The sequence below is a fragment of the Rhinolophus sinicus genome, linkage group LG04 (genome assembly GCF_036562045.2).
Source record: "Rhinolophus sinicus isolate RSC01 linkage group LG04, ASM3656204v1, whole genome shotgun sequence".
NCBI lineage: Eukaryota > Metazoa > Chordata > Mammalia > Chiroptera > Rhinolophidae > Rhinolophus > Rhinolophus sinicus.
Genome location: NC_133754.1, coordinates 139097577 through 139124999, shown reverse-complemented (window position 1 = coordinate 139124999; position 27423 = coordinate 139097577). Strand labels below are relative to the sequence as shown.

The window sequence follows — 27423 nt, the reverse complement described above, 5'->3', positions numbered from 1 at the left end:
TGTAACGATGCTTATGATAAAGGTACCTGCCTTAGGAGAGCTTCTGGGCTGGGCTACTACAGCTGCCCTCCAGATGGGTAGTTGAGAGCCTCCTAATTGTTCAGGACGTTCCCTTCTACTTTAAGTTAATCTCCAGAGAGTACTTAGGCCACAGCACTGGGACTACTTTCAAGGCAAAGAGTCAAAGTATACCTTCTGCACAGGTGATGTATGAGACGTACCTGTTGAACATAAGGAAGTGGTCCAGGGACAATTTTTTTTTTTTTGCCCAGCTAAAGAGTTTTGGGCTAGGACATCTGAGAACTGATAACTTTTCAAGGCAGAGTGTGACTTAGCTCTAGGACAGTCTGGCTTTGTAAGTGAAAATCATCTTAATTTCGGTCTGTACATTTTTCAGTTTGAATTGGTACCTCTTTGCTAAACTCTCCTGTTGGCTTGCAATAAAAACTCGAGATATCATTAGAAATGCTAGAAGCACTGCAGAATCTAAATGAGGTGGTAGGTGATACCTTAAAGTTAGCACGCGATTTGGGGCTCTAAATTAAGCAAGAGCATGCCTGCTAGGTGTTGGGAGAGTAAGTACAGAGATTGTGCTGAGAAACAAAACAAAACAAAAAGCAAAACTTCACGTTTGTTTAGAGATCCTTTGCCCATTTTGTATTTTAGAGATGCTACATGTGTGGGTAGAACAGCAGGAGGGTATTCACGGCCTTGTCTTTAAGAGACAGCTTTGGGGGAAGAAACTATAAGATGGGACCACTGGCTAGAATGGTTGACCTTGCCACGAACTTGGGTCATCTGGATTGGCTCTGCTGGCTGGTAGCCTTCATGTATTTAGATGTGCTATTGGCAGTGGGGGATGGAGAAGGGCTTGCAATTTGCCAAGTGCAAGGGAGTTAATAAAACCTTGGTGGTAGACAACTTTTTCAAGTTACTTCATGTGTTCTAACTTTGTACTTCCCTTAAATACAACATTGCAAGTTATTCATGTGTTCTAATTAACAGTTCCCCCAAACACTAGGAGTAAATAGGGTTCCTAGTTTATGGACTACCTCTACTCTTTAGTATTCTTAAGAACACTTCCCAAGATCTGAGTTATTAACTGATCTATAGGTTCACTAGGTGGTAGATTGGTGGGGACCTTCTTTTACACATCTGCTTGAACCCATTTTACCTCCATCTGCTGAGCACCTACCATATGGCACCAGGCATGGGGACACAGTGACCAGAGCTGGCCCCTTCCTTCCTGGCATTTAATCTAGGGAGGAAGTCAACCCAGGAAATCAGTGATCCAAAGACAGCACAGGACAGAAGCACTGGATAGGAATGAGTAGATCCAGTGCCGAAGACAATCATGAAAGAGGCTGATAGCTGCTGAAAATTGCTGTAGTTCCCACATGCCACCTGGGTTACAGCTCACGAAGTTTCCCCCAAATCACCAAGAACTTAGACTCCAATATGACAAAGCCAGAAGCTATTCGATCTCGGCAGATGATCTTACAAAGGTGGCATTGATTTGAGCACAATGGATTGCTGCCAACATTGCCAAAGAGTGCTCACACGTGTCAGAAGTGGAATCCTGGGCCCATACATCAAATTTCTAACTTTACCAGTTAGCCACTTCTAACTTTCCCTGTGTGTCACAACCTCTCTCCTCGCATGGAACGGAGGCTGACATACTCACCCTGACACACTCATTCTGACAGATAAGGGTGGAAAAGTACACTGTTTTAAATGATAAAGTACCACAAAGATGAGGTGAAAGCAGCCTCATAGGCATAGGGAACGGTGGCCTTTATAACCTAGAGTCTTTCAAAGTATTCTAGCTTGTGAAACAACTGGTCACACTTGGCTTCAAATTCAGAAAAGCTGGGAAGAATGCTTTGAAAGAAATTCTATAGAAGACCCGTTTTGTTAGTGAAGTAACAAATCAGCTGATGCATCTAGAAATCCTCACTAGTGCCTAAAGAATCTTTAGATGTCAGGCACCAGGTCCCAAGTTACAAAGAAATTCCAGGCCTTGCCTTAGGGGATCTCCATTTGTAGAGATGGAAACAGGCAGGTAAGGACATCTCAGTATGTGGCAGCTCTGTAACAGGTGCCAGGAACTGCAGGAAAGCAGCCAGAACACACCTAACTGGTCAAGAAAAGAATTGAGGGCCTCATTCAAGGGGTGTCATATGAGCCCACTCCTGGTAGATAAGTGAACAGGGCTAAGTAACATGAGCAAATCAAGACAAAGCAACAGTGAGGGCGCAGGTCTGGGGACGTGAGTGGGGCCTCTTGGTGGATGTAGCCTGAGCAGACGGCAGGTGGTATCTAATAAGGAAAAGTTGGGGGAAGTAAGTAGGGAAGTAGCCTCAATTCTGGACCCTGTGGGAAGTATGGAAGTGATACTGTATTTGGCACTTGGGGCCATTCAAGTTTGCTTGAATCACCACTATCTTGATTTGGATGCAGAACAAGGCAGCCTATAGACAGAGGACCAGGAGACAAATTTAGATCAAGTGAGATGAGGGCTTGGCCACAGCCAGGGCTTGTTGGCAAAATGTCTGGGGAGGAGAATCCGGGCTCATTATTGGGCGACTGACTTACAGTAACTGATGGGGCCAGTCAAAGATGGGACGTATGAAAGAGTCATCCAGTGTCCATCCAGTGATGAGTATGAGGGCTTATGGGGGTGGGGGGGAGAATCTTAGCCTCCCAACCTTCCTGCAGTGGTTTCAGAGTGTGATCAGTGTCAGCATCGTCTGGGAACACATTAGAAATGCAAACTTGGGCCCCCCCTAGATCCACTGGAACAAAATCTCTCCGGGGTGGGGCCCAGCATTGTGTTTTAACAAGCCCTCCAGGGGATTCTGATGCAAACTAGAGCTTGAGAATCACTGATTTAGTATTTTACCACCCACAAAAACTAATAACTTCCAATCCAAAGAATATCAGGAGGTTCTTTGCTCTGACTTGACCTATATGCCCTAGGCAAGAAAACCAAGCATAGTATTCCTCTAGAAAAAGGCCTGCTGAGTGTACTCTACCAGCATTTTTAAAAAGTTAAAATGGGGAAGGGAGGGAGGGCTCTAGCTCAACAATAAAGCTGGGTTAGGATAGTGTCATCTTGTAAAGTAAAACTACCTAATTCTGGATTAAACTGACTCCACTATCCAAATTACTAAGCAACAGAATATTCTAGAAGGAAATAATCCTGAGTCAGGTGTTCTAGTTTGTATGCATGCTTAGTAACCCAGTATCTGGAGCCAGACTGCCCAGGTTCAAATTCTAGGTCTGCCCAGAGTGACCTTGGGCAAGTACTGTACTTCCCTTCTCTGAACAGGTTTCCTGATATATATAAAAGGGGAATAGTAGCACTGACCGTGTAGGATTGAGCATTAAATGCATTAAGCGACTGAAGTCTTGGAGCAGTGTTTGGCTAACAACAACAGCAACGACAAAAATTAAGTTAATTATCCGTGATCCTTACGATGATCTCAATCTGATGTAAATTGGAAAAACAAACAAACAAAACTATTTGACAATTGAACTATAGGATTCACTTATTTGGGCAAATCAGAAGGATTAACCTAAGTATTTGGCAGTTTTTAGTTGGCCCACACCTGATGCTTCCAGGGCTTCAGAGGCAGACTTTAAAAAGGCCAGAACACAACCTGTGTGCTGGCTGTCTAGGGGCCCTTTTCCTTAGTTCCTCTTACTAACCTTCTTCCCTGTAGGAAAACTTTGCTGACTTGGAAATCTGCCTGTCCTAAAACAAGTTTTTGCCTATGAATAGAAAGATTGGCATTAAAGTGGCAAGCAGCAGAAGTGAGCCCAACTAAAAATAAATGCCCTTGGCGGCCCCAGAAGTGCCAAAACAAATGGACTGAAGAAATTCCAGTAGATGATAACACTCGCATGCTCCAACAGTGAGGAGGACTGTGAGAGATTGGAATACTTGGCCCTGCTAGTCCTGGCGGTGTAGCAGCGTGAGCCCCTCTGAGCAGGTTGGAGCTCATGTCTCACTCAGCCTGACATTCAGAAACATCTCCATGTTCTGGGCATCCCTGTGTGACAGTCCAGCAAAGGTGCTGCAAAGGAGCCCCACAGGGAAATGGGGAGCCCACTGTCAAGCCTTGGTATTTATTTACTTGAAGGTCTGTGTAGTTTTTACTGAAGCTTACAATTTGTTCTTCCGTGTTAACCCTTGCAGGGACAATTAGACAACAGCAGGCTGACTTCTATTTGCATTAAAAACCCTGAGTTTCTTGGACCCAGTGACCTGCCAACATATCTGGGTAGCAGCGTTAACTATTTAGGTAAGCAAGGCTCCTGGGACATGGGCGCCTTGAAGTAAGTTTCCATAGTATGATTCCATCTGTGTACTTCTGTGAGGGATCCTTGGACACTTCTGGGCATTCATTCATTACAAATGGAAATAGCCACATGTGTGACTAGGTACAGTGACTTAGTACCCCCTGACCCAAAGGGGCAGGGGTATTCATTCCAAGTATTAGAGCTAAAAGGAAACCTAGATCTAGTCCAACAGGTTGATGTCTTAAAGCAACAGAGCCTCATTCAAATTCTCACACAAAACTCCAATAGTCAAAAGAAAGCCTTCCTGCTTCAAACAGAGGTGGAATGCTCAGCTTCCCATTATCTTGGCATTTTACCCCACTTCAGCTACCCCTTTGGCCCTAAGGCATTCCTGTGAAATCCTATGGGACCCACAAAAAAATTACATTTACTCCAAATTTTCACCTTCCTGGGCAGGTAGACTCTATAATATAGAGGGCCCAGCACCTCTACTTCTAAGGTTATTTTTTGAGGCATCATTAGCTTTAGCTGAGCCTAAGAATTAAAAGAACATCGGGTGTAGATGATTTCAAGCTCAACCCGTTTCCTTTATGAAAGTATAATACTGAATGTAAGACTTAGCTGTCATGGATGGAAATAGACTACAGGGCCACAGCCTATAATCCCCAAAGCTTTGGAAACCAAAAGCTTCTTAACTCGTGTGGTGCTTTCAATTCTCAAGCTCTGCACGGTAGCAGCCTTCCCCATTGAACACCAGAAATGTAAAAGTGGGATCTTTTTGAAACTTGCACAGAAAACCCAGGGTTGTGGACACGGGGCTGAGGTCTCAGCTTTGGGTTTCGTGTCTGAGGTCTCGCCACTCTGTGCGATGCAGGGAACCAGCAGAACTCGGGAGTACTTGCTGCCCAGTGACAATCTCTGGAAACAAAGTGCTTAGGAAACGAAGAGACATGACCATAAACCTTGGGTCCTTACTTGCCTCGCTCTCCAGGGTGTTTTATAAGGGTGGGCCTTACCCACCCCACTCTCGCTCCTGTTTTTGAACCAGCTGGGATATTGAGGGGCATACTGTACTCCTAACCTCAATTTTTCCTCCTTCCTAATGGAGGCTCATGGATATGTCCTAGTAACACACAAGTTTATGACAGTCAGGAAGAAGCTTGGGTGGAGTGGAAACATCTGAGAAAAGAACAGGTAGACATTCAGTTCCTTTTTGTCTTAGGCTGTTGGAATAAACACTAAGAAAATGCTTATGTCTGTCCTGAGCCTGCTCAGTATGGATTCTGGGAGCAGCATAGCCAGGATTTTACAATCATTTGTTATTGTTGATGGCTTGTGTGTTGCAACAACATTCAGAGACCCTCTTTAAGGCGATATTGGACTAAACATCAGCCTTAGGGTATTACGGGCCTATATTTAATCCCAGGCCAGCCTGAAGGCCTGTAAACTCTGTAGTTGCAAAACTCATTTGGAAGGAGATCTTCCAGGTACCTAACCCTAAAGGGGAAAAGCATCATGTGACACCTACTTTAAGTCCCTGTCCAAGTTTGATTATACAGTTACCTTTTGACCGTGTAGATAGCCACATCAATGTTTTCGTCTCATTTTGACTGAACAAACTTTGGTAACTAAAACCTTTACAAAATCCAGAGCCTTGCAGTCTGCACTGGATCCTAACTGTAACCTGACTATTCTTTCCAAGTGTGTTTACATCTGTGTACTCTGACTTCAAATTGCTCTTTTGCTATTTTCACATAAAACACTCCAAGTACATTCTTATCACTCTCACAGCCCTCAGAGATAGTGGGGATGCAGAACTACAGCCAATGGCCCCCGGAACAGGTACCCCAGCACTGAACACATGGAGACTATATCGAGACTACAGCGATGATGGGGGAAGGTGGGAGGCAGCCAGGTCCTTCCTATTTGGTTTAGGTATAAAAACTAGGACGTGATGCTTCCTGACCACAACTCTACCCTCCCCTCGTTTTCCCTCCTAAATCCCGAGTAGCTTATACCTAATAAAATACCTGTGGAACAAATGAATAGTATGAATTGTAGGGAGGAAATGCCATCGAATCATACTGCTTTGTATCTGGGTCCCAGCTTAACTAGACTCTTGGGAGGACAGTGATACATATAGGTTTTAAACAAATACATTCAGTACCTAAAGTAACCACACCCGTATGGTAAACTTGACTTGGATCAAATTTCCATCTGCCTGGAATTAGCCACAAAGCATAGAATGTTCCCAGAAAGCAGGGAGTAGCTGATAGGAGGGAGGCCAGCGAGAGCATTGTGTACATTACAGAACATTTCCCGTCTGGGCTCGTCACTGCAGCGTCTGTTTTTATGCCAGCATGTCACAGCTGCTAATGTGGCAAGGTGGCAAGACATCGGATGTCCTGCGTGAACTCTATGCCTCTGCAGGGTTTCTCAGATAGTTGCAGTATTTTTGCATTAAGCAACCAGATCTTTGTCTTTTGTCCCAAAGAAAGCACACCTGCCAGAAAGACAGCTTTGCTAGTGATAGGAAACACGTGAACATTACCTGTCCCCTGCCAGGCAAAACAACTAAGTGCCCCACTTACAAGAATTAGTTTATACTACGATGTGAATTAAATATCCATACGTCGAGCATAGGAAAACTGAGATTCAGAGAAATAGAATCCAGGTCTGCGGCTCTACCTTACTTTGCTTTCTCCCATCACTAAATTAAAAATCATCTCCATGTGGCCCTTAACTGTACCTTCTTGATGCTTTTTAACTTATCTTGGAGCGGTTTTGTAAACATGTCTTTCTCCAATCAGACCTCAAGTTCTAAGGTGAGGAACCATGGGTTGCTAAACCTCTATGTCTCCCCTCTCCTCGCCACCCCTTCTAAATCTCCTGTTCTTTGCTTGTAATAAGAGCATCATTCGTGAATAACAGTATGGAATGTGGATCAGAAATGCCATTAAAAGATTAGGATTTGGCTGTGCGATTATAGCCACACACGTGGCTTACACAGATGAGAGAGTGAGTCCAGAGGCAGATGAAAATGCCCCTGTGGTCTCTGGGCAATCTAGATTCCTTCTATCTTGGTTTGGCTGCATTGGCTGCAAATTGCTATTCCAGCCACCGTGCCCAATTTTCAGGAACCAGAAAGGGAAAAAGGGAAGGAAAATGGATCCCCTGTTCCTCTGAGGATATTTTCTAGAAGTTGTATATACCATTCCTGCTTACATTTAGTAGCCAGAACCTAGTCTCATGGCTGAGCCTCGCTGCAAGGTTGGGAAATCTAGTCTTATCTAGATGGTGTGTGCCCAGCTAAGGACTCAGTTACTGTCATCTCTGCCCCAAGACCTATGCGACTCTGCCCCCTAGAATGTGACAGCCTGCTGAGTCCGCAACTCCTTCGCAGAGGACCCCTATCCATGGGTTTTGGGTAACTTGCGTCTCTAACATACCAGCCTTGTATCCCAGGCTTAGCTAAGTGTTCCTTCCTGATTTTAGGAAGAAACGCCAAATGTGACACTTCCCAATTCCAGTGCACAAATGGCCGCTGTATCACGATGCTGTGGAAATGTGATGGGGACGAAGACTGTGCTGATGGCAGTGATGAAAAGAATTGTGGTGAGTAAAGAGTTTGGCAGTCTCACTTGCCACCTCACCAGGACTTATGCATTTTATTGAAAAGTAATGATGTTGTCTTAGTTTCTACAAATGTTATCGAGACTCTGAAAATAGAACCCACTCCTTATACATGTTTTGAACCAGAGTCTAAAAATTCTGTACTTCCTGGTCTAGAGGAATATGATTGAATGTTTGACATCGGGTTATCAATTTGAGTCCAGAATGTTGACTATAAAGTGGAGTTCCTTTTAAATGGCAGGACCTGGTTTCTCTTCGATCAGGCAAACATTTGGTATAGGAAGCTAGGAGAAGGGAGGAGAGGACCAGAAGTGGAGATAGACAAAAGATTGCTTAGGACAGACTTTCTTTTTTAAATTCTCAAATGGTTCTGATCCTAAAAAAGAAAGCAAGCCATGGACATTAAGAAGTCCCTAAAGTTTCAGAGGATTAATTAACTCCTGGCATAGAAACTGCAAGCCGGCACAGATCAGAGATCAGATAAGAATTCTTTTTTAATTCTCTGCCTACAATAGACACTAATTCTAAAGCATGAGGCAGGGTGGAAGACATCTCTCCCATGAGAATAGGGGATCTACTATCATACCCACTGATCAGCATTTATCAAAAGATCACGGTGAGAAATGCCTGTTTATGCAATCTACACAGCCTCATGCCAAGCCAGAAGAGCTGAGAACTGCATGTCAAGATGACATTTAGGTACCTTGAATACATACTGAAGTTTGCTTTACGATCCCTTTGTTCTAGGTTGTAAAAATCCCCCCCAAAAATGTTGTGTGTGAATGTCGGTGATAATACTGTCAATTGTCTTTTAAAAGATGTTCTATAAAGATGTCTACTATGCAAACTAGAAATACAGAAGAAAAATAGAAGCTTAATGTAGATTTCATCAACTGCCATCTTGTTATGCCATTATCTGCTTCCTCATGCATGATTACTAAAATGTTAGAGAGTAAATGTTGTGGCAGACTGTCCTATGCTTGAGCTCTCAGAGCGATACCATGGCTGCTTTCATGCCAATATGTGCATTCGTAGCTCTTTGGGAAGCATAGGAAGTACATTCTACAGTCTCAGGGAAGAAACTTCTCTCTAGTGTCGGGACCAAGAATTGTTCTCCTGTGCAACACTTTTCCATCACTGACATTCTAACACAAAGATTTTCGTCTACTTTATAAGACTGAGTTCCACACTGTTTCTGGGTTACTGGGGTAATAGAATTCCCTCACAGAATATCCCACTAGTAGGACCTCACTCTTGTCAACTGTTCTCTTGGTATATGTAGCAATTCTTCCTCTATTCTAAACTTATATATTTGGCAAAACCCATTGCTTTTCCTTAGAAAAATAATCATTTCTTCATGTTTGGGACGTCATCTTTTACAATATGACTAACTCAGTAGAAACTAACCTGGGTCATCTTAGGGGTTACTACCGGCTTTTCCTAAAATAGTCTCTGCATGAATAACTTCTAGGCACATGACAGGGGGTGTTGGAAGAGGTGAGGAGGTAAATGTATATATACAATTAAGATTACACAAGGTGGGAAAAATTAAATATATTCTTGATCAGAATTTTTCTCTGAGAAATTCCTCCATGGAAAGGAAAAGCCACTTCCTATTTTTTCTGTCTAATCTCTTTCTGTTGAACTTGGTTACAGTTTCAGCAGGGCTCTTTCTTTCAAGCATGCCACTTAGCATATGTAGTCAACCTCAGCTTGAATTCCACAGCCATGTATTTCTGTTGTTCCAATAACTCATTCTGTGTTAGGCGGAGCTGATTAATCAGTGACTTAGATACCCTGAGTATGTAACTGGTAGTCCTCTTCCCGTGCGGCACATCTCAATTTTTATCCATCTCTCAAGGCCCAGTTCAAATAGCCTTTTGGGACCCTCCCAGTCTATGCTCAGAATGGAGAGAGGTGAACTCTAGCAATTTTCCTGTCCCTCTTTATCTTCTGCTCACTTTGTAATACAGTCAATCCTGTCTCTGTAATATTTTATACGTCTTAACATCCTGTGGCCTCTTCACAATTCCCTACGCCCTCTTTTGCAAATTCTGAGTATTCCAGGTTGAATTATAGCATGTGGCTCTTCAGACCCTCTGACATCTTCCTACATACTCAGGAGAACATGGGCCTGGGATAGCACTTAAACATTTAACACTGGGATTTGAGTATTTTGGTGATTTTAGAAATAGGTGTGAATCTAAGAGCTAATGTAACCTTTCTTGTTTCCTTGGCTACACAATTCAAGGAGATAAATAATCCTTTTTTGGAATATCATCATAATTCCTCATCTTGAGTTCTAGAAATTGACTTTAATTATTGTCTCCCCCCTTTGTAATACCGGAGGCTAAACCAGAGTGGCCCACGAGTTTACTAGGACATTCTAACCTGGGAGAGCTGTACCTAGCGTGAACACCTGACTTAAGCAGTCTCTTTCAAATTTTTAGCAAATTGCCAGCTTTTCACTGATTTCTCATTACAGAGTATTTGTTAGAGAAGAATGTTTTAAACTAGAAATTCAGATAGACGGTATAGGCACCTGGGCAAAGAAGAATGTAGCCTGAGAAGGATGAGCCTAGAAGACCCTCTGTGGCTACTTTTCAAGACTCGTACTTTCTGACTTCCTCACAGGGAGGGTGACCAAGCTGTCTGGTTTGCTTAGGAAAGTGCTGGTTTATGCTTATTTTCCTGGTGTAATGAACAGTGCTGTTCCCCTTCTACTGAGGTTGTTCCAAATCGGACAACACAGTGTACAATCACCTTAACTATAAGAGAAAAGGCCTGCCCTGATAAGAATTAATAGCAGAACCAATACCCTGTTGTAGGCTATTTTACCTCCAGCAGTCAGTAATGGATATTGGCAGCGTCCTTAGTAGCTTCAGTGACTTGGAGCTGGTTGATGTTAGTCCACCCTGGATGCTAAACATAACGTATCTTATATTTGGGTTTTAGCTTTCTCTATTTCTTGCTGAGTGGGTTCCTCGGCCCCAGTAGACCTGCAGAGGTGACAATGTTCAGTACTGGGACGTGGCCTTCTATCTAGACACTAAATCCATGTGTTGTTAAGATATGGCCCCAGGACAATTACACTGTGATCCAGTCAGAGGATGGAGTGTTTGGCTACTAAACTTACGAAGGACTTGAATGAGTTTGAAGAAAAGCCTGAAGAGAACGAAACTATTACTTAATCTCAACATTACAAAACAGGCAAGAATTATAAGGTATCCCAGAGGAGTAAGATAACGGGAAACCTTTGTCTTACCTTGACTTCAGTATCCTTTAAGTCTCTCAAATGACCACCTTTCTCCTCTAGGGGAAAGAAAAAAAAAGATTTTTCTAAGTTTCTCCTGGATATTGGCAGTTGGATGGGGAATAGAACATGTCAAAATGCAGTTTTGCCCTCACTGGAAATATAGGGCTCTTGGGTAAGTGATTTCAACTTGAACCATACAAATACACTTTTGTAGTGAAGAAGACGTGTGCGGAGTCGGACTTCGTGTGCAACAACGGCCAGTGTGTCCCCAGCCGGTGGCAGTGTGATGGGGATTTTGACTGTGAAGATGGTTCTGATGAAACGCCAGAACAGTGCTGTGAGTGTGACGTGGTTTGGACTTGAATTCTTCCAAGCTGTTCTGTGTCTCATAGCTCAAAGTTTTGTTTAATCCAATACTTGGTGTTGGTTTTCCTCTGACTCCCTTAAAGGATAGGCCAACTGACTCCAAAGTCAGTCAAGTCATTAACAGTTAGAATATTTCAAAAATATTCTCCCTAGTCTAACAAGACTGACGTTCTCTTGGGTAGCTTCACTATTGAATATTTAAGACTGAAGCCTGCAGATTTCTTTAAGAACTCCTTGACTAGGTGCACCGATTTCCAATGTTTGATAATGATGAATCTGAGCAGATGGTACTCGGGTCCTGGAAGCTAAGTCAAGATGTCAGGGTCCCCCACAGGCCAAGAATAAGCCTTTAAATGTACAGCTTTCCATGTTATGAACGAAATCTATCATTGAAGGGGTAAAGTGGCTAGAAGTAGGGTCATATAGTGATTTTGAACAAACATGTAACCTAAAGGTATTAAAATAGGGAGGTTACAGTTTGCTCTTAAATAAGAGAAAATTCATAGCTATGCAAATGAATATCTGTGTCCTTAGGCTGATACTTAGGAAAAAGTCTGAGATCATAGTGGAGGAAGACTTGGGTTTATTTGAAAATCAAGGTGAACAAAGGCTTAGAGTTCATTTTGAGGCAGTAGAGACCTCTGGAAGCACTAAAAGGCAAGGAGTAACATGAACAAAGTTTTGGTCTGGAAAATGGTTACCAAAAAAGGGCAAGCAGAAAGGAAAAAAAAGTATGTGATGCCAATTTTCTAGGCAAAAAGGAGGGGAACTACCACAGGTGCAGACAGGTTCCATACAGATTGAGCCCCAAGTCCTAGTAGAGGATGACCCAGTGAAGCCAAGAATTGGGGGATGGCCCTACTTTGCAGGATGTAAATCTGAAGGAGGCCTACAAAGGAAGCTAGAAGGCTTCTTCGGTGTTAGACCATCTGGCCTTTAATGAAGTTTGGATTAGATATCTGGGTTTGCCACTTGATAGCCAATAGATAAATTATGATCAAGGAGCAGGCCAGCCAGTAAACCTAACTACGCCAACTAAAACAAAAGCCAGAATTGGGGATGCCACAGAACCCCAAAGGAGTAACATGGTCGAGGCTCTCAGGTGTACTGGCAGGTGGCATAGGTTGGCAAGGCTTCTAAGCAGTGGAACTGGCGAAGAATCTACCCAGGCCTTAACTAGTGAGTCAAATTGCACCAGTATGCCAGGCCACTGAGTTACAGGTGTTACCACTTCCAAGCAGCATGGGAGCAGCAACTTGGCACTGATGAGTTTGGAGGCTCTTTTGAGACTGTATATCATCAACAGATATGAGAACATGCCGCATAAATTCAATCAGCTGTGGTGCCCATTCTACTCAGTGTATCCCAGTGTCCTGGAGATGTGATGGTGAAAATGATTGTGACAGTGGAGAAGATGAAGAAAACTGTGGTAAGAAGATCAGTGTTGAGTGGCTTATCCCAAAGACCCCTTTTCTCAAAGAAGGGTGGGCAGGGGAAGCTACCTTAAGCATAAAGACGCAGTTACGTTGACTCGCTTTTCAGTGACTTCGCTATCTGCTCAACTACTTGTCTTTCATAACTGCCCTAGAAGTCTGAAAGAAGTGCACAGGGTAAATGGCCATTGCTTGCTCTTGTGTTTTTTCTAGGCAAACACAAATAAGAAGGTAAGTCATTCAAGGCCTTTAACACTTAGAAGTAGCTCAGTAAAGCACCAGTGGTGTGGACTTTTATCTTTTTTAGGCTTTCCTCTCTTTGGCTCAATAAAACTAAAAGGGGACTATTCCTAGGTCTAAATTGGATCTACTTATTGGAATGGATAAATTACTTGAGCATCATATAAGCATTTCCTAGTCCCAAATCTGATTCTATTTTAACCCTTCCAAAAGTTAATTAACATCATGCTAGCAGGTACCCAAAGAAAACTACCCAACTGGTGGTAGCTTTGTCTCCTGTCACAGTTCCTACCTGTAAAAGCCAACTCTGTTTCTTATCCTATCATGCTTCTATTCTTGGAAAATGTGTAATAAAAGCTACATGTTAAAGGTGAGGCCCTGGGAAAATCTCTAGGTTGAACAAACATTGCTTTCAGTGCTCTTTCAAGCTACCGCCCGTTTTATAGGGCTTCTACAAATACAGCTTCCGAGTCTGACAAGCACAGGCCTCCTGATGCGGCAGTGTATGTGTGAACTGAGGGCACCTGCAGTTGGAACAACAGTCTTGTGTGTAGAAGTCACCTTCTGAGTTCAATACCACTGCACCTAGTCCAATGAGTTTTGCCATTTAATCCTAGAATCGAGCTTTATGTATGTATTAGTAAGCCCTGGAGCTGCCAAGTGTTTCCCTCTTAAATCTAGACTTTGCTTCCCAAGAGAGTCGTGGTCTCTACCCTAATTACCACCAAATTGTGACTTTAATTCATTTGGCTAGCGTTTGAGTCAAAGTAGAAACTGGCTACTCTGACAAGCTTATCATTATTAGCATACCTGGCTGCTACATTGCGACTGCAGCCCTAGAAGTGATTTCTAAAACTTTTAGGGATTTAAGACGTGTTATTCCTGACCCATCAAAAGAGAGAGAACTATGTATGGTGTTATAATGGCTTCTTTTTGATGATAGTGTCATAATGCTTATTATGAATATATATTTACCTGAATCCCTGATGCGTGTTAGTCTCAGTTAATGATGTGGCCCTGGCCTGATAAGCAGTGTGTCCATTTAAAGATAAATCAGTCTCTGCCTTCCAGAATGAAATCCCTTGTTACAGTTTAAATTATTGATCACGGTCCCTGTAAGAGTCCATTGTGGTTCTCATCTCAAATTAATTTCTAGTCTCAACTCTTTTCTTGGTCCTTTATTTCTGTTCCTTTTCCATTGTCCCTGCATCTTTTATATGGTGAGACTGTTTCCTAGAATTTGAGGAAACTTGGAGATTGATATAATTCCACTGTAGCTTTTAAGTGATGCTAGAAGGCTAGGATCCATCATCCAAGATCTGCAGGTTAGATTTTGGGACAAGAATCTTGAAAGGACCAGACCACTTTCAATGGGGCATCCTCTCTCTCAATAGGCAACATAACGTGTAGCTCTGATGAGTTCACTTGCTCCAGTGGCCGCTGCATCTCCAGGAATTTTGTATGCAACGGCCAGGATGACTGCAATGATGGCAGCGATGAGCTGGACTGTGCCCCACCGTCCTGTGGCGCCCACGAGTTCCAGTGCAGCACCTCCTCCTGCATCCCCCTCAGCTGGGTGTGCGACAACGACGCGGACTGCTCGGACCAGTCTGATGAGTCCCTAGAGCAGTGTGGCCGCCAGCCAGTGATACACAGCAAGTGCACAGGCAGCGAGGTCCAGTGCAGCTCTGGCGAGTGCATCCACAAGAAGTGGCGCTGTGACGGGGATCCTGACTGCAAGGACGGCAGCGATGAGATCAACTGTCGTAAGTAGCTTTCTCATCAGGACGGTGGGGTCAGTTCTCTTCCGTGTGCCAAGTGGGGACCGTTTGGCTGGCTTCATTCCGCGGTGTTCCCTCCCTCTGTAGCTTCTCAGACCTGCCAGCCTGACCAATTTGAGTGTGAGGATGGGAGCTGCATCCATGGCAGCAGGCAGTGTAACGGTATCCGAGACTGTGTGGATGGTTCTGATGAAGTCAACTGCAAAAACGGTAAGGGTCTCTTCTTATGGGTTAGTCAAGGGGCTGCTCTGATCAGACCCACTGAGGGAATCTCTCTTTGTAGACAATCAGTGCTTGGGCCCCGGAAAATTCAAGTGCAGAAACGGAGAATGCATAGATATCAGTAAAGTGTGTAACCGGGTGCAGGACTGCGAGGATTGGAGTGACGAGCCCTTGAAAGACTGTCGTAAGTGAAGGGGTTGCTTGAGGACAGAGTGGGGAAGGTTACTTACATCCAGCATAGTTAATGCTGTTTGGACCCGGCAGAGTGTCTGCTTATACTACTGTCAGTGAACTCAGTTCAATGGTTGGACTCGAGTGAATTTTTATGACTTAAAAGCCCAAGCAGTGACACACTAGTTCATAATTTATCTCCTTAAAGATAACTGATCAGTAAGAGAGAAACTTGACCAAATACTGCTTAACCAATTGGTAACTGGCCAAGGAGATTGGGTCTATTATTTCCCCCAGCATACTCTAACATGTCTATAAGACAAATTATTAGCTCGTGGAAAAATCGTAAGTTATCGAGCTAGATAAATTGTCACTGATAGCCTGAATTTTAAATGTTTATAGGACAAATATCAATTTGGAATAATTCGTCAAGTAACTCTACTACATTTTTATTTCAGGCGTAAATGAATGCTTGGTTAATAATGGTGGGTGTTCCCATATCTGCAAAGATCTGATTATAGGCTACGAATGTGACTGTGCAGCTGGGTTTGAACTAATAGACAGGAAAACCTGCGGAGGTGAGTCAAAGAAGAGCACCTACACCCTGGGGGTGATGGGAAAGGACAGCATATCTCTGTCAATTATCTCGCAACAACAAGACTAATTCTAATTTCCCTCCTAGATATTGACGAATGCCAAAATCCAGGAATCTGCAGTCAAATTTGTATCAACTTAAAAGGCGGTTACAAGTGTGAATGTAGTCGTGGCTATCAAATGGATCTTGCCACAGGCGTGTGCAAAGCAGTAGGTAAATGGACTTGGACTGGTGTTGCTGTGGGACCTTTATGAGTAAGAGCTTAGGAAAGGTCCAGCCAGTGGCTACAACAGTCAAGCTAAATATGAAACTAAAATAGTACTTGAGAGCCGGGCTACAAACTCACAGTTGCAATATCATAGGTTAAACACCAGATCACTTTCCCAGATGTCTACCTGGGTCATTTCCTTTTGCCTATGATACCATGAATCCCTACCAGGTTTGCTTACTTTCTGCTTCCAAAACTTGAGTACAATTCAAAGAAGTAACTTATTCATTAACCGCCCTATTGTTGAATGCTGTGACCCCAGAACTGTCTTCTTAAGAAGTGGGGAGCCCTTGCAGGTCCCAGGGGCACGGACTCTGGCAGAAGTAGCCCTGAGGGGTTCAGCCGTGCCTTCACTTTCTCAGTACTCCTCATTTGGGAGGAGGTCACTTAGAAGGACCTTGCCTTCTGACAGCAAAACTGAATAAACTTGACTCCTGTCTTGCAGGCAAAGAGCCAAGTCTGATCTTCACTAACCGAAGAGACATCAGGAAGGTTGGCTTAGAGAGGAAAGAATACATCCAACTAGTTGAACAGCTAAGAAACACTGTGGCCCTCGATGCTGACGTTGCTGCTCAGAAACTATTCTGGGCTGATCTGAGCCAAAAGGCCATCTTCAGGTAACTTTCAGTGCCATTCTTGGGGTCTTGGCCTACAAGTCATTGTCACTTGGCCTTTGGGAAGGCTTGGAGGAATTTCTCTTGTATTTAGCTCCAATCTAACATCTAACTAGCTGGGAATAGTAAATCTAAAACACTGATGCTTTAGTTTTTAAATTGCGGTCAGTTCCTCATTAGAAACTGACAGTTGCCTATGAAGTAAAAGATGGCTATAGCTATAAGATTATGACAGGTGACATCTTAATTTCTCCTATTTTCTCCCCTTTCTCTAGAGTGAATTGAGAACTGTTTATAGTTGCTACAAATAAAAATGGTAGTGCAGCTTTTTCTTAATGGGAACTATAGAAACTCAGATGATGGCTTCACTTAGAAGTGTATCGTTCTTGCACATAGAACACATACCAGCAACTAGATAACCTACATTATTGTGAACTTAGTATCAGTAAGCAGCACCATTAAATAATTTGAGTGGTGAGTTCTGGGGTTACGAGAGTTCTTGCTGAACAAAGTTGTTGACCATTTTGTAAGCAGGACGTCCATCCTCCAGGCTCTGATGGTGGCAAACTCTTAAATTTCTTGTGACCTATTCTATTTCAGTGCCTCAATTGATGACAAGGTTGGTACACATGTTAAAATGATCGACAATGTCTATAATCCTGCAGCCATTGCTGTTGATTGGGTGTACAAGACCCTCTACTGGACTGATGCGGCTTCTAAGACTATTTCAGTAGCTACCCTGGACGGGACCAAGAGGAAGTTCCTGTTTAACTCGGACTTGCGTGAGCCGGCCTCCATAGCGGTGGACCCGTTGTCTGGGTTTGTATTCTGTGTTTTTCATCACGTAGCCTTTTGGATGCTGTCTGTGTAGGCCAGGAGCTTTCCTCGTGCCTGAAGTAGAACTGAAATACCAAGACTTATCAGCTGCCTACAGCAAAGAATTGTCCAGTTCAAGATGTGAGGGATGCCACAGTTGAGCAACCCTGGGAGGGCCTCATCCATCGGACAGGCCCTCCTGGGGCCGTGTGACTGGTTGACATTATGGAAACAACGCTTCTGATGTGATAGCCACCAAAAGGTGTATTTGAACCCTTATGGCCACCCAACTTCTACACAAGTGATTTCCAAGTTTTGTCTGAATTCTTTGTCAGGTTAGCTCTGGATGATCCAACCTAAGTAGTAGGATTAAGTTGTGAGGATTTTGGTAACTACATTATCTCAAGGCTTTCATGTAAAGTGCAAGTTTTCTGAAAGTCCAGTTGAAATCAACAGACCTCTCTAGAAACATTTCACTGAGGGGTTTCCTAAATTGCCACTAAATAACATTAAAAAGCAGCTTAGGAAGCTGAGGCTGCAAAAATCACAATTGGCCCCCATGCAGCCTCACTAGCACACAATCAGCTACCGCTACTATAAAACTTAACAGATATGTATCTTCATTCCTCTGGAAGAACTGGCTTTCATAAATGAAATATATAACCTGTGACTTTGGGCCGAAATTTAAATGTCAGACTTATATAGATTAATATAGTTAATGAGCTTGTAGATTCTTAGTGTCAACTTTTGTTTACCCAGGACATAATTTAAGTCTAACCCTTAAGTCTTACTATTTGTCTAAATCAATCCCTAGAGTTTTCTGTTCATTCTTTGCATGTTTGTCTTAAGCTACAACTTTGTAAGTTCTAAATCACTGAGGCTCATTTCTAATTTGATCCTTCCCAGCTTTGTTTACTGGTCAGACTGGGGTGAACCAGCTAAAATAGAAAAAGCAGGAATGAATGGATATGATAGATGGCCGCTGGTGACAGAGGACATCCAATGGCCTAACGGAATTACACTTGGTATGTATGTTCTCTCTTCCTTGACCATATTCAGCTGTCTTCAGAGTTTTAACTTATCTTGATAGTTAATTGTGGACTACAGCAGACCACTCTTATAGTTCCTTCTGTAGCAGGAATTTCAGATGAGAACAACTGAGTAATTACATGCTCTATAATTACTGTCCTTTTGGGCCTGATGTGTGACACAAACTCAGTGAACTTTAGCCCTTGGGAACTTTTACCCTAAATACTCCTGGAACAGGTGCCTTAGCATTTCCTGAACTGCAGGCTTAAAACAGTTTTCTTCTGGCTCATGAGGGGAGAACAACAAAATGCTAGCCTCTTTTAACACTTCTATCGTGTGACTAACATTTCTTCAGTCAGTTATTTGAGAATCTTAGGTACTCCTGTTAGTCCCCCCAGATGAATGAGGGTACCGATTCTGCGTGCTGCGTCACAAGACTTGTGGGATCTTATTAAGAAACCCCGCCGGAGAAGGAACTATGAACATAGAATATTGAATTCCTTCGATATTTTAAATGGAAGCCAGAGCAATACTAACTTACATACAATGAAATTCTTTTCCTCCCCAGACCTTATAAAGAGCCGTCTCTATTGGCTTGATTCCAAATTGCACATGTTATCCAGTGTGGACTTGAACGGCCAAGATCGAAGGGTCGTGCTCAAGTCTCTGGAGTTCCTAGCTCATCCTCTCGCGCTAACGATTTTTGAGGTAAGACGCATGCCTCACATCTAAGTGTATACCTTTGAGTTACTGTAGCACCTTGGGGAAAAAGAATGGGCATGCGGGGGAGGGCAGAGGAGCAGGACTTCAGAAACTGCTTTCTCTTAAAACCTGGAACAAGTCAGATACTGATTCTGTGCAACACTTTAAGAAATCTGAACTTGGTTTCTAGTTTAGTTTTACATCCAGTGTCCCAGAGAGCCTTCAATAAACTTGGTCTGTTAAAATTGCCAGGAAATAATGACGACCTTAGTTAGTGACCTGTGTTAATCCTAAGTGTACCTGTTAATTTGGGGGTTCTGTTTCAGGACCGTGTCTTCTGGATAGATGGGGAAAATGAAGCAGTCTATGGTGCTAATAAGTTCACTGGGTCGGAGCTGGCCACCCTAGTTAACAACCTTAACGATGCCCAGGACATCATTGTCTATCATGAACTTGTCCAGCCAGCAGGTAACACGGGGAAGCAGCATGACGCAGTACCTGCTGGGTATCAGTAGCTCTTTAGCGACTCAACTTGCTCTAAAATGGATCGTTTCCCTCCTGTACTCTCCCTCAAACACTTCAAACCTGGTGTTTGGTATTATTTCTGACTTCCTAGTGAAAGAGCGTCAGAACTTTAGCTCTCATCTTCCCTCCCAAATCTCCATGTTCAGTCTTTTATCTCAGTGTTTCCCATACCCCTTGGCCTTCATTCCCTCTTACCAAGACTATTGCACTAGCCTCCAAAGTAGCCACAAACTTTCCCTTCCTCCACCCCTCACTCTCCGCCATGACACAACTAGGATTGTGTAGACCCTCAAACACATCTGGTTATATCGCCTCCTGCTCAAAATACTTGACTGGTTCTAGCTAAATGAAACCCTTAACATTCAAACTAAAAACTTGTTTGCACAGCAACAGTAATCATCAACAAAATGCAAAGACAGCCTACTGAGTGGGAGAAGATGTTCGCAAATGATACATCCAATAAGGCGTGAATATCTAAAATATATAAAGAACTCAACATCAAAAATACAAACAATCCAATTAAAAATGGGCAGAGGACCTGAATAGGCATTTTTTCCCAAGATGACATACAGGTGGCCAACAGACTAATGAAAAGATGCTCAACAAGACTAATCATCAGGCAAATGCAAATCAAAACCACAATGAGCTATCACCTCACACCTGTCAGAATGGCCATCATCACTAAATCAACAAATAACAAGTATTGGTGAGGATGTGGATAAAAGGGAAACCCTTGTGCACTGTTGGCGGGATTGCAACCACTATGGAAAACAATATGGAGGTTCTTCAGAAAATTAAAAACAGAACTACCACATGACCCAGCAATTTCACCGCTGGGTATTCATCTGAAGAAATCCAAAACACTAATTTGAAAATATATATGCATCTCTATGTCCATTACAGCATTATTTACAATAGCCAAGATATGGAAGCAACCTAAGTGCCCATCGAGAGATGACTAGATAAGGAAGTGGTACAAACATACAGTGGAGTATTACTCGGCCATAAAAATAATGAAATCTTACCACTTGTTACAACATGGATGGTATTATGCTAAGTGAAATAAGTCAGACAGAGAAAGACAAATACTGCATGATTTCACTTATATGTGGAATCGGGGGAAAAAATGAACAAATACAACAGAAACAGACCCATAAATATAGAGAACAAGCTGATGGTTGCCAAAGGGGTGGGGGGTGGGAATAAAAAAAAAAAATTTAAGTCTATCATGTGACAGGTACAGTTCTAGGCCCTAGACATATAAAGTTGAAAAAGACAGCTTTAGAATCCAAAGCATAGAATGCTCACATTTAGCTTTTCAAGGGACCCTGAAGCACATTCATTAAAAAAGAAAACATAGGAGTAAATCTTCATGACTTTGGATTAAAGAGTGGTTTCTATTATATGACATCAAAAGTGCATGACAGAAGAAATAAATTGAACTACATCAGAATTTAAAAAAAAACTTTTGTGATTCAAAGTATTCTATCAAAAAAGTGAAAGGGCAACCCAAGAATGGGAGAAAATATTTGCAAATCATAAAGCCGATGAGTCTGTTATCTAGAGTATATAAAGGACTCTTACAACTCAAATATAAATAAATACACACACACACATACACATCCCAATTAAAAATGGGTAAATGATTCAAATAGACATTTTTCCAAAGAACCGCTACATGTCCAATAAGTACACGAAGAGGCTCATATCCTTCAGTCATTTGGGAAATACAATGACTAAGCCACAATGAGATACACTTGACAAATTTTAAGGGCATATTGCTAAAGGAAAGAACAGTTTGAAAAGACCACATACTGTGTAACTCCGTTTATATGACAGTTTGGAAAAGGGATAACTAGAGACAGTAAACAGATTAGTGGTTACCAGGGGCTTGAAAGAGGAAGGCTGGCTAGGTGAAGGGAAAACAGGGGGCAGGGAGGGGGGTATATGTACGTAAATAAATAAAACCCTTAAACCTCCCTATAGCTGGGTTCCTTCCACTTTGTGGGGATAAGACAAAGCCAAGAGAACACACTTATCCCCGTCCTCTGAGCCTTCTCTATAAGCTTTGGACCAATGAGTGCCACTTCTGGTCACTCACCTCTCTTCTCTGCCTGCCTGCCTCCTAACCACCCATCTGTTTAAGGCGTAACTCTTATTCTACTACTTCCAAGAAATTCCTTTGGATCTGTGGTGTCCTTAGAGCATGCTGCCTGTACCCTTATATTTATTCTTCACTGGTATTGGTTTAACTTGAAGGTGTGACAGAGTAGATAAGTTTAAGCTCCTTGGGGACAAGGACTCATGTCTTCAGCATCTGAAACAGGCTTTATGAATGTAGCAGGCACTGGCACAGCTGTTTTAAAGGACTTTTGTTTCTGACCAGGGAAAAACTGGTGTGAAGAAAACGTGGAGAATGGAGGATGTGAGTACCTGTGCCTGCCAGCGCCGCAGATTAGTGACCACTCTCCGAAATACACCTGTTCCTGTCCCGACGGGTACAATCTACAGGGAAATGGCCGTGAGTGCCAAAGTAAGGATTTTTACTTTTCAGCCACAAGTGGGACATACAACAAGCACTAGAATAAGACACTAGCTATAAAAACTAGTTTGGATTTTAGGAATTCTGTTTTAATGAACTCTTGGAATAGCTTTGAGAACATACCTGCTACTGTTACATGCCAGGTATCCATGTCATTACTTCAGAATTGACTTTTAACTCATTTCAACATTAGATGAGTCTATAGATGACATTTTAGTCAAAGCGCCAGTCTGCCTCATACTGATTTATAACAATTAGTCCCATAACAGCACTGCGCTAGCCAACTTGCCGAGAATTAAACAAAGTCTTAGCATTTTCCTCCAAATAGAGAAGCCTCAAATTATGCTTAAAGAAGTCCATGGTTACAGGAAAGCTCGTGGCCCCAGTGGGTGACACCATCTTAAACTCACATTTAAATCAAACGTGCATTTTAGTCTTGTTCTTAGCTTTTGAGTAACTGGCAAATTAAATTTACATGTGAGCAAGGAACTCATTGTGAGGTTTTTCTTAGCTTAATCCTGAGTCCCTGCCGGGACTAGCTAATTTGCTGAGCAGGTAGTTGCAAAAGAATCTGGCAGTAATACTAGGAAGCCTGGTAATCTGTTTTCGAGAGCATTTCTTGTAAGTTCCAGGAGCTTGGGACATTGCTTAGAGGGGTCATTAAGTGTGGCTGTGTGTCTTTTTGAATTCTCAAATTTCAAATGCTGACTCTTCTTCCTAGAATCCCATGTGTCACTGGTTTTGCCCGCACACTGCTGTTTCTCCCAGTTTTGACACATCCACCACGTAGCTTAGTTCAGTAGTGGTTTTGTCTGTGTCTCGTGGTGTTAAAATAATCTCTCGCATGGTTTGTCTGGACCAAACAGCTAGCCACTCTGGAACCTTGGCATTAACCAGGTTCTTGGTTTCTATAATTCAGGTACTGCAACTACTGTGACTCACAGTGAGACAAAAGATACCAACACAACAGAAATTTCACCAACTAGTGGACTAGTTCCTGGAGGTATTGGGTTCAGTGCTGCACACTGTTAATCTCAACTAACAGCCACACGCTTTGTATCTATTGCTTAAATAATCACTGCAGCCTTTAACTACTAGCTCTGCCCGTTGGTAACCTACATTTGAACTCCAATGACATAGAACCTGCAAATCGTAGCCTGACCTGACTTATTAAGGTCTCTGTTAGAGAAGTGTTAGTGAAATGGCTCTTACAGCGTGTGACTCTCAAATACTTGTGACCAGTTGTTCCTGGTCTACAGTTGTAGTAGATATTGAACACTAATGGTGGGTCCAAGGGCATGAGGCTCTCTACCATCGGTGTTCATTTCTAAGTCTGAATTGAGATCCTTCTACACTGATGCTTTTTGTTCCCCTCTAGGGATCAATGTGACCACAGCAGTATCGGAGGTCAGTGTTCCCCCAAAAGGGACTTCTGCTGCCTGGGCCATCCTTCCCCTCTGTAAGTAGATTTCCTCCATGTGGGTCTGATGAACTTCTTAGACACCAGATGGGCATTTATAGTTCATCTCAAGACACCCGTCCCATGGTCCCTTGTACTCTCATAGCACTTGTGACACTGAATTACATTTGCTCCCTCCCCAACACAGCACAGAGGTGAGAGTCCATACCCTTCTCTTCAGTGGTATCCTTCGCACCGTGACTGGCAGTGATAAGTGTTCAACTGTTACATGAAAGGTGCTTACTGCTTTCTACTTCAGAGTTCTTAGTCTGGCTTATCCCCTTTCACAGTAAGTCCCTTTAAGTAAAGAACACAGTTCTATCACCTTTGAAATATATACGCTTCATACAGAGGAGATACACAATGCTTACATGCTTTCTTGAGGACATATAGGACTTGCAGAAGGTAAATTAAAAATAGGTAAGAATTTTCAAACCCAGGGAGACGAACCTCTAAAACTACTACTGGGCATGTGAATTCTAAGGCACTGTGCTATAATGGACTCTTTAGCCTACATGACTGGATTCCAAGCTTAACTAACACGCCAGGAAGACCATTTGAAGAGCTCTCCAGAAGCTTCTGCCATTTTTAATTCAGTCAGCCTGGGGAGGGGCCCAGAACTTTACACTTACCCCGATGGATGTGTGGAGCTCAGCTCCAGCCTATAGCGTAACACCCACTGACCTGAACTTGTTTCAAGCTCCTGGCTCATTTATATTCTAACTTCTCATTATCCCAGCTTCATCAAGCATGAAACTTTTATGAATGTCAGTTATCATGGAGTCACGAAGATGATTTTTCTCTGTGTTTTGAGACTAGACTTTGCTTAGTTGCCTTCTTTTTTCAGTGCTCTTAGTAATGGCAGCAGTAGGTGGCTACTTGATGTGGCGGAACTGGCAACACAAGAACATGAAAAGCATGAACTTTGACAATCCTGTGTACTTGAAGACCACTGAAGAGGACCTGTCAATCGACATCGGTAGACACAGTGCTTCTGTTGGACACACGTACCCAGCAGTAAGTCAGCTTTATGTGTTTATACACCATGGCTTGCAGTAAGATTTTGAGACAGGGACCACTAACTCAAGCTATGGCTGCTGGGATAGGAAGCGCCATTAGGATCGCGGAGCTACCACATACTTTATCTGCTCCCTGGAGATTAGACAGTCTAACCTGTTAGAACATAAGGGAGTGGTTGATAAGCATCTGCCCCATACAGAATGACAAACAAGGCAACTTAAGGTCATCTCTATACTATGAGATATTTTTAGTTCTAGAGACTACATGAAACATTTGCATGAACCAACTAGCTCCTTTCTGAACTGTTCAATCAGTTGCCTACTGGATACTAAAAGTAAATTAGCATATCATATATTCATTTAACACCAGTGAATTGAGCAAGATTCTTTGGGCCAAATTTACTAAGTGCTTGAAAGTGTCCTATCCCACCTTGTAAAGCCAACTTTTCTACCAGCTGAAGAGTCAGTCATTCTTTAGTTGAAACCCAAATGGAGTATTTGGCCTTCACTTAGGGAATGGCCTGAACTAAACACGTGATGAGCACTCCCTCTCAAGCTCTCTGCTGAAACAAAGCATAGTGGCCAGTCCTCGGCACACATGCGTCTTTCCATATTTTCTCCAAGACTTAAGATCATTAAGTAGAACAGGCAGGACCAGTCATACTGTTTCCTCTCTCTTCCAAGTATACACAGTTGAATTCAAGTTAAAATGCATTAGTGACACAACTATGTGACTTCATGAAGAACCTGTTTTGGATCTGACTTCCCTTCCATGCCACCTTTGATCTCTGAATGACTGACTCAAAAGCAAGGTCCACGTTAGAGACTGGAGTTGCTGCCAGTGAATGATCACTAACTCCATACTTTTTCTTCTCCACAGATATCAGTTGTAAGCACAGACGATGACCTAGCTTGATTCTGAGACAAGTTTTGACATTTGAGGTCTAAACCAATAATATCCCAGTCTGGAATGGTAACCGAGCCAGCAGCTGAAGTCTCTTCCTCCAGCCTGGAAGAACATCAAGATATCTTTGCGTGGATCAAGCTTGTGTACTTGACCATTTTTATATGACTTTCATAAATATTCCTGTCCACATTCTACTTCAGCTTTGGATGTGGTTACCAAGTATCTGTAACCCTTAAATTCCTAGACAGTATTGCCACCTCTGGCCAAATATGCACTTTCCCTAGAAAGCCATATTCCAGCAATTAAACTTGTGCTATAGTGTATACCACCTGTACATACATTGTATAGGCCATCTGTAAATATCCCAGAGAACAATCACTATTCTTAAGCACTTTGAAAATATTTCTATGTAAATTATTGTAAACTTTTTCAATGGTTGGGACAATGGCAATAGGATAAAACGGGTTACTAAGATGAAATTGCCAAAAAATTTGTAAACTAATTTTGTACGTATGAATGGAATCTCTGACCTCAATGGAGGTTTGCAAAGACCGAGTGTTCAAACTACTGTAATTTTTTTTCAAATGCTAAAAAAATTAAACCAAGCAGCTTAACCATGGTTTGTGTCTATTCCTCTATGAAAAACTATAAACAGCCTAAGTAGTATCAAATGTTCTAACTAAACATATAAGCTACAGATCTTGATGTTGTATAACGAAGCCTATAATTTGAGTAGTTTTTCTCATAACCAAGCACTAAAAGGACAAGGTACCACTTAATATTTGTTCCCTAGATATTTATTTTGCAAAAGGAGCTAGAGTACCCTATAGCTAGAGTTCCTCTTGGTTAGAGGAAAGTTTCTTTTTTCATTAATTTGTTTTCTGGTCTAGAAACATATGCTAAGGTTTCTGTCAATTCTGCTTCTTCATGCTTAAGTCTGTTTTCCATGTCCTATCATTATATATAGTGCAAGGACAAGTACCTTCTCAGGCATGAGAAAAGACTTTCATCTTTAAAAGTTTAGACATTTGACCGTGAAGGAATTTAGGGAGGATAACAAGCGTGCCATTCTTGAGCATTCTAACGCAGTGGCTCTCAGTGGGGTTGGGGTAAGCAACTGCATCACCTGGGAACTTGTTAGAAATGCAAATTCTCAGGCCCCATTCCAGACCAGCTGAATCAGAAACACTGGGGGCGGGGCCTGGGAATATGTGTGTTTCGCAAGCCCTTCAGGTGATGCTGAGATAAAGTTTTAAAACCACTGTCCTAACGTGACTTCATAAATAATCTACTATCTCCTAATTTTTCAGCCTGCCTGGCATAGGATGGATTCCTTCTAATGACAAGCTCTGAAACATTTAGTATGAAGAGCAGATGAGGAATTGGGGTAGAAGAAAAAATAGCACAGGGCTTTTGTAAGTTTTCCATCAGATTAGCCATGAATTCCTTTCTCTAAAGACTCAGGATGCCAGCCAGCAAGGCGAGATAGCAGCTTGAAGCCTGGGAAGATGCTGTACGTCCACATCGAGGCGGGGAGTCA

The 27423-nt window shown here is 42.5% G+C and overlaps 1 protein-coding gene across 4 annotated transcripts in view; it reads left to right on the top strand.

Annotated features, from left to right (window-relative positions):
- VLDLR (very low density lipoprotein receptor) overlaps positions 1-26502 on the top strand; it is a 30056-nt gene extending 3554 nt beyond the window's left edge. Inside the window, exons 2-19 of one of the 4 annotated variants that reach the window (XM_019730045.2) lie at positions 7801-7920; positions 11409-11531; positions 12867-12989; positions 14628-14999; positions 15102-15224; positions 15298-15420; positions 15866-15985; positions 16090-16215; positions 16716-16887; positions 17485-17703; positions 18607-18725; positions 19298-19437; positions 19758-19899; positions 22343-22489; positions 23418-23501; positions 23877-23957; positions 24805-24974; positions 25857-26502. In XM_019730045.2, the coding sequence (XP_019585604.2) occupies positions 7801-7920; positions 11409-11531; positions 12867-12989; positions 14628-14999; positions 15102-15224; positions 15298-15420; positions 15866-15985; positions 16090-16215; positions 16716-16887; positions 17485-17703; positions 18607-18725; positions 19298-19437; positions 19758-19899; positions 22343-22489; positions 23418-23501; positions 23877-23957; positions 24805-24974; positions 25857-25892 (2540 nt within the window). In that variant the 3' untranslated portion in view covers positions 25893-26502. The remainder of the gene's footprint in view (positions 1-7800; positions 7921-11408; positions 11532-12866; positions 12990-14627; positions 15000-15101; positions 15225-15297; positions 15421-15865; positions 15986-16089; positions 16216-16715; positions 16888-17484; positions 17704-18606; positions 18726-19297; positions 19438-19757; positions 19900-22342; positions 22490-23417; positions 23502-23876; positions 23958-24804; positions 24975-25856) is intronic. The other 3 variants (XM_019730066.2, XM_019730055.2, XM_019730074.2) reach the window with 3 other exon arrangements.
- Positions 26503-27423: the final 921 nt, after the last annotated feature.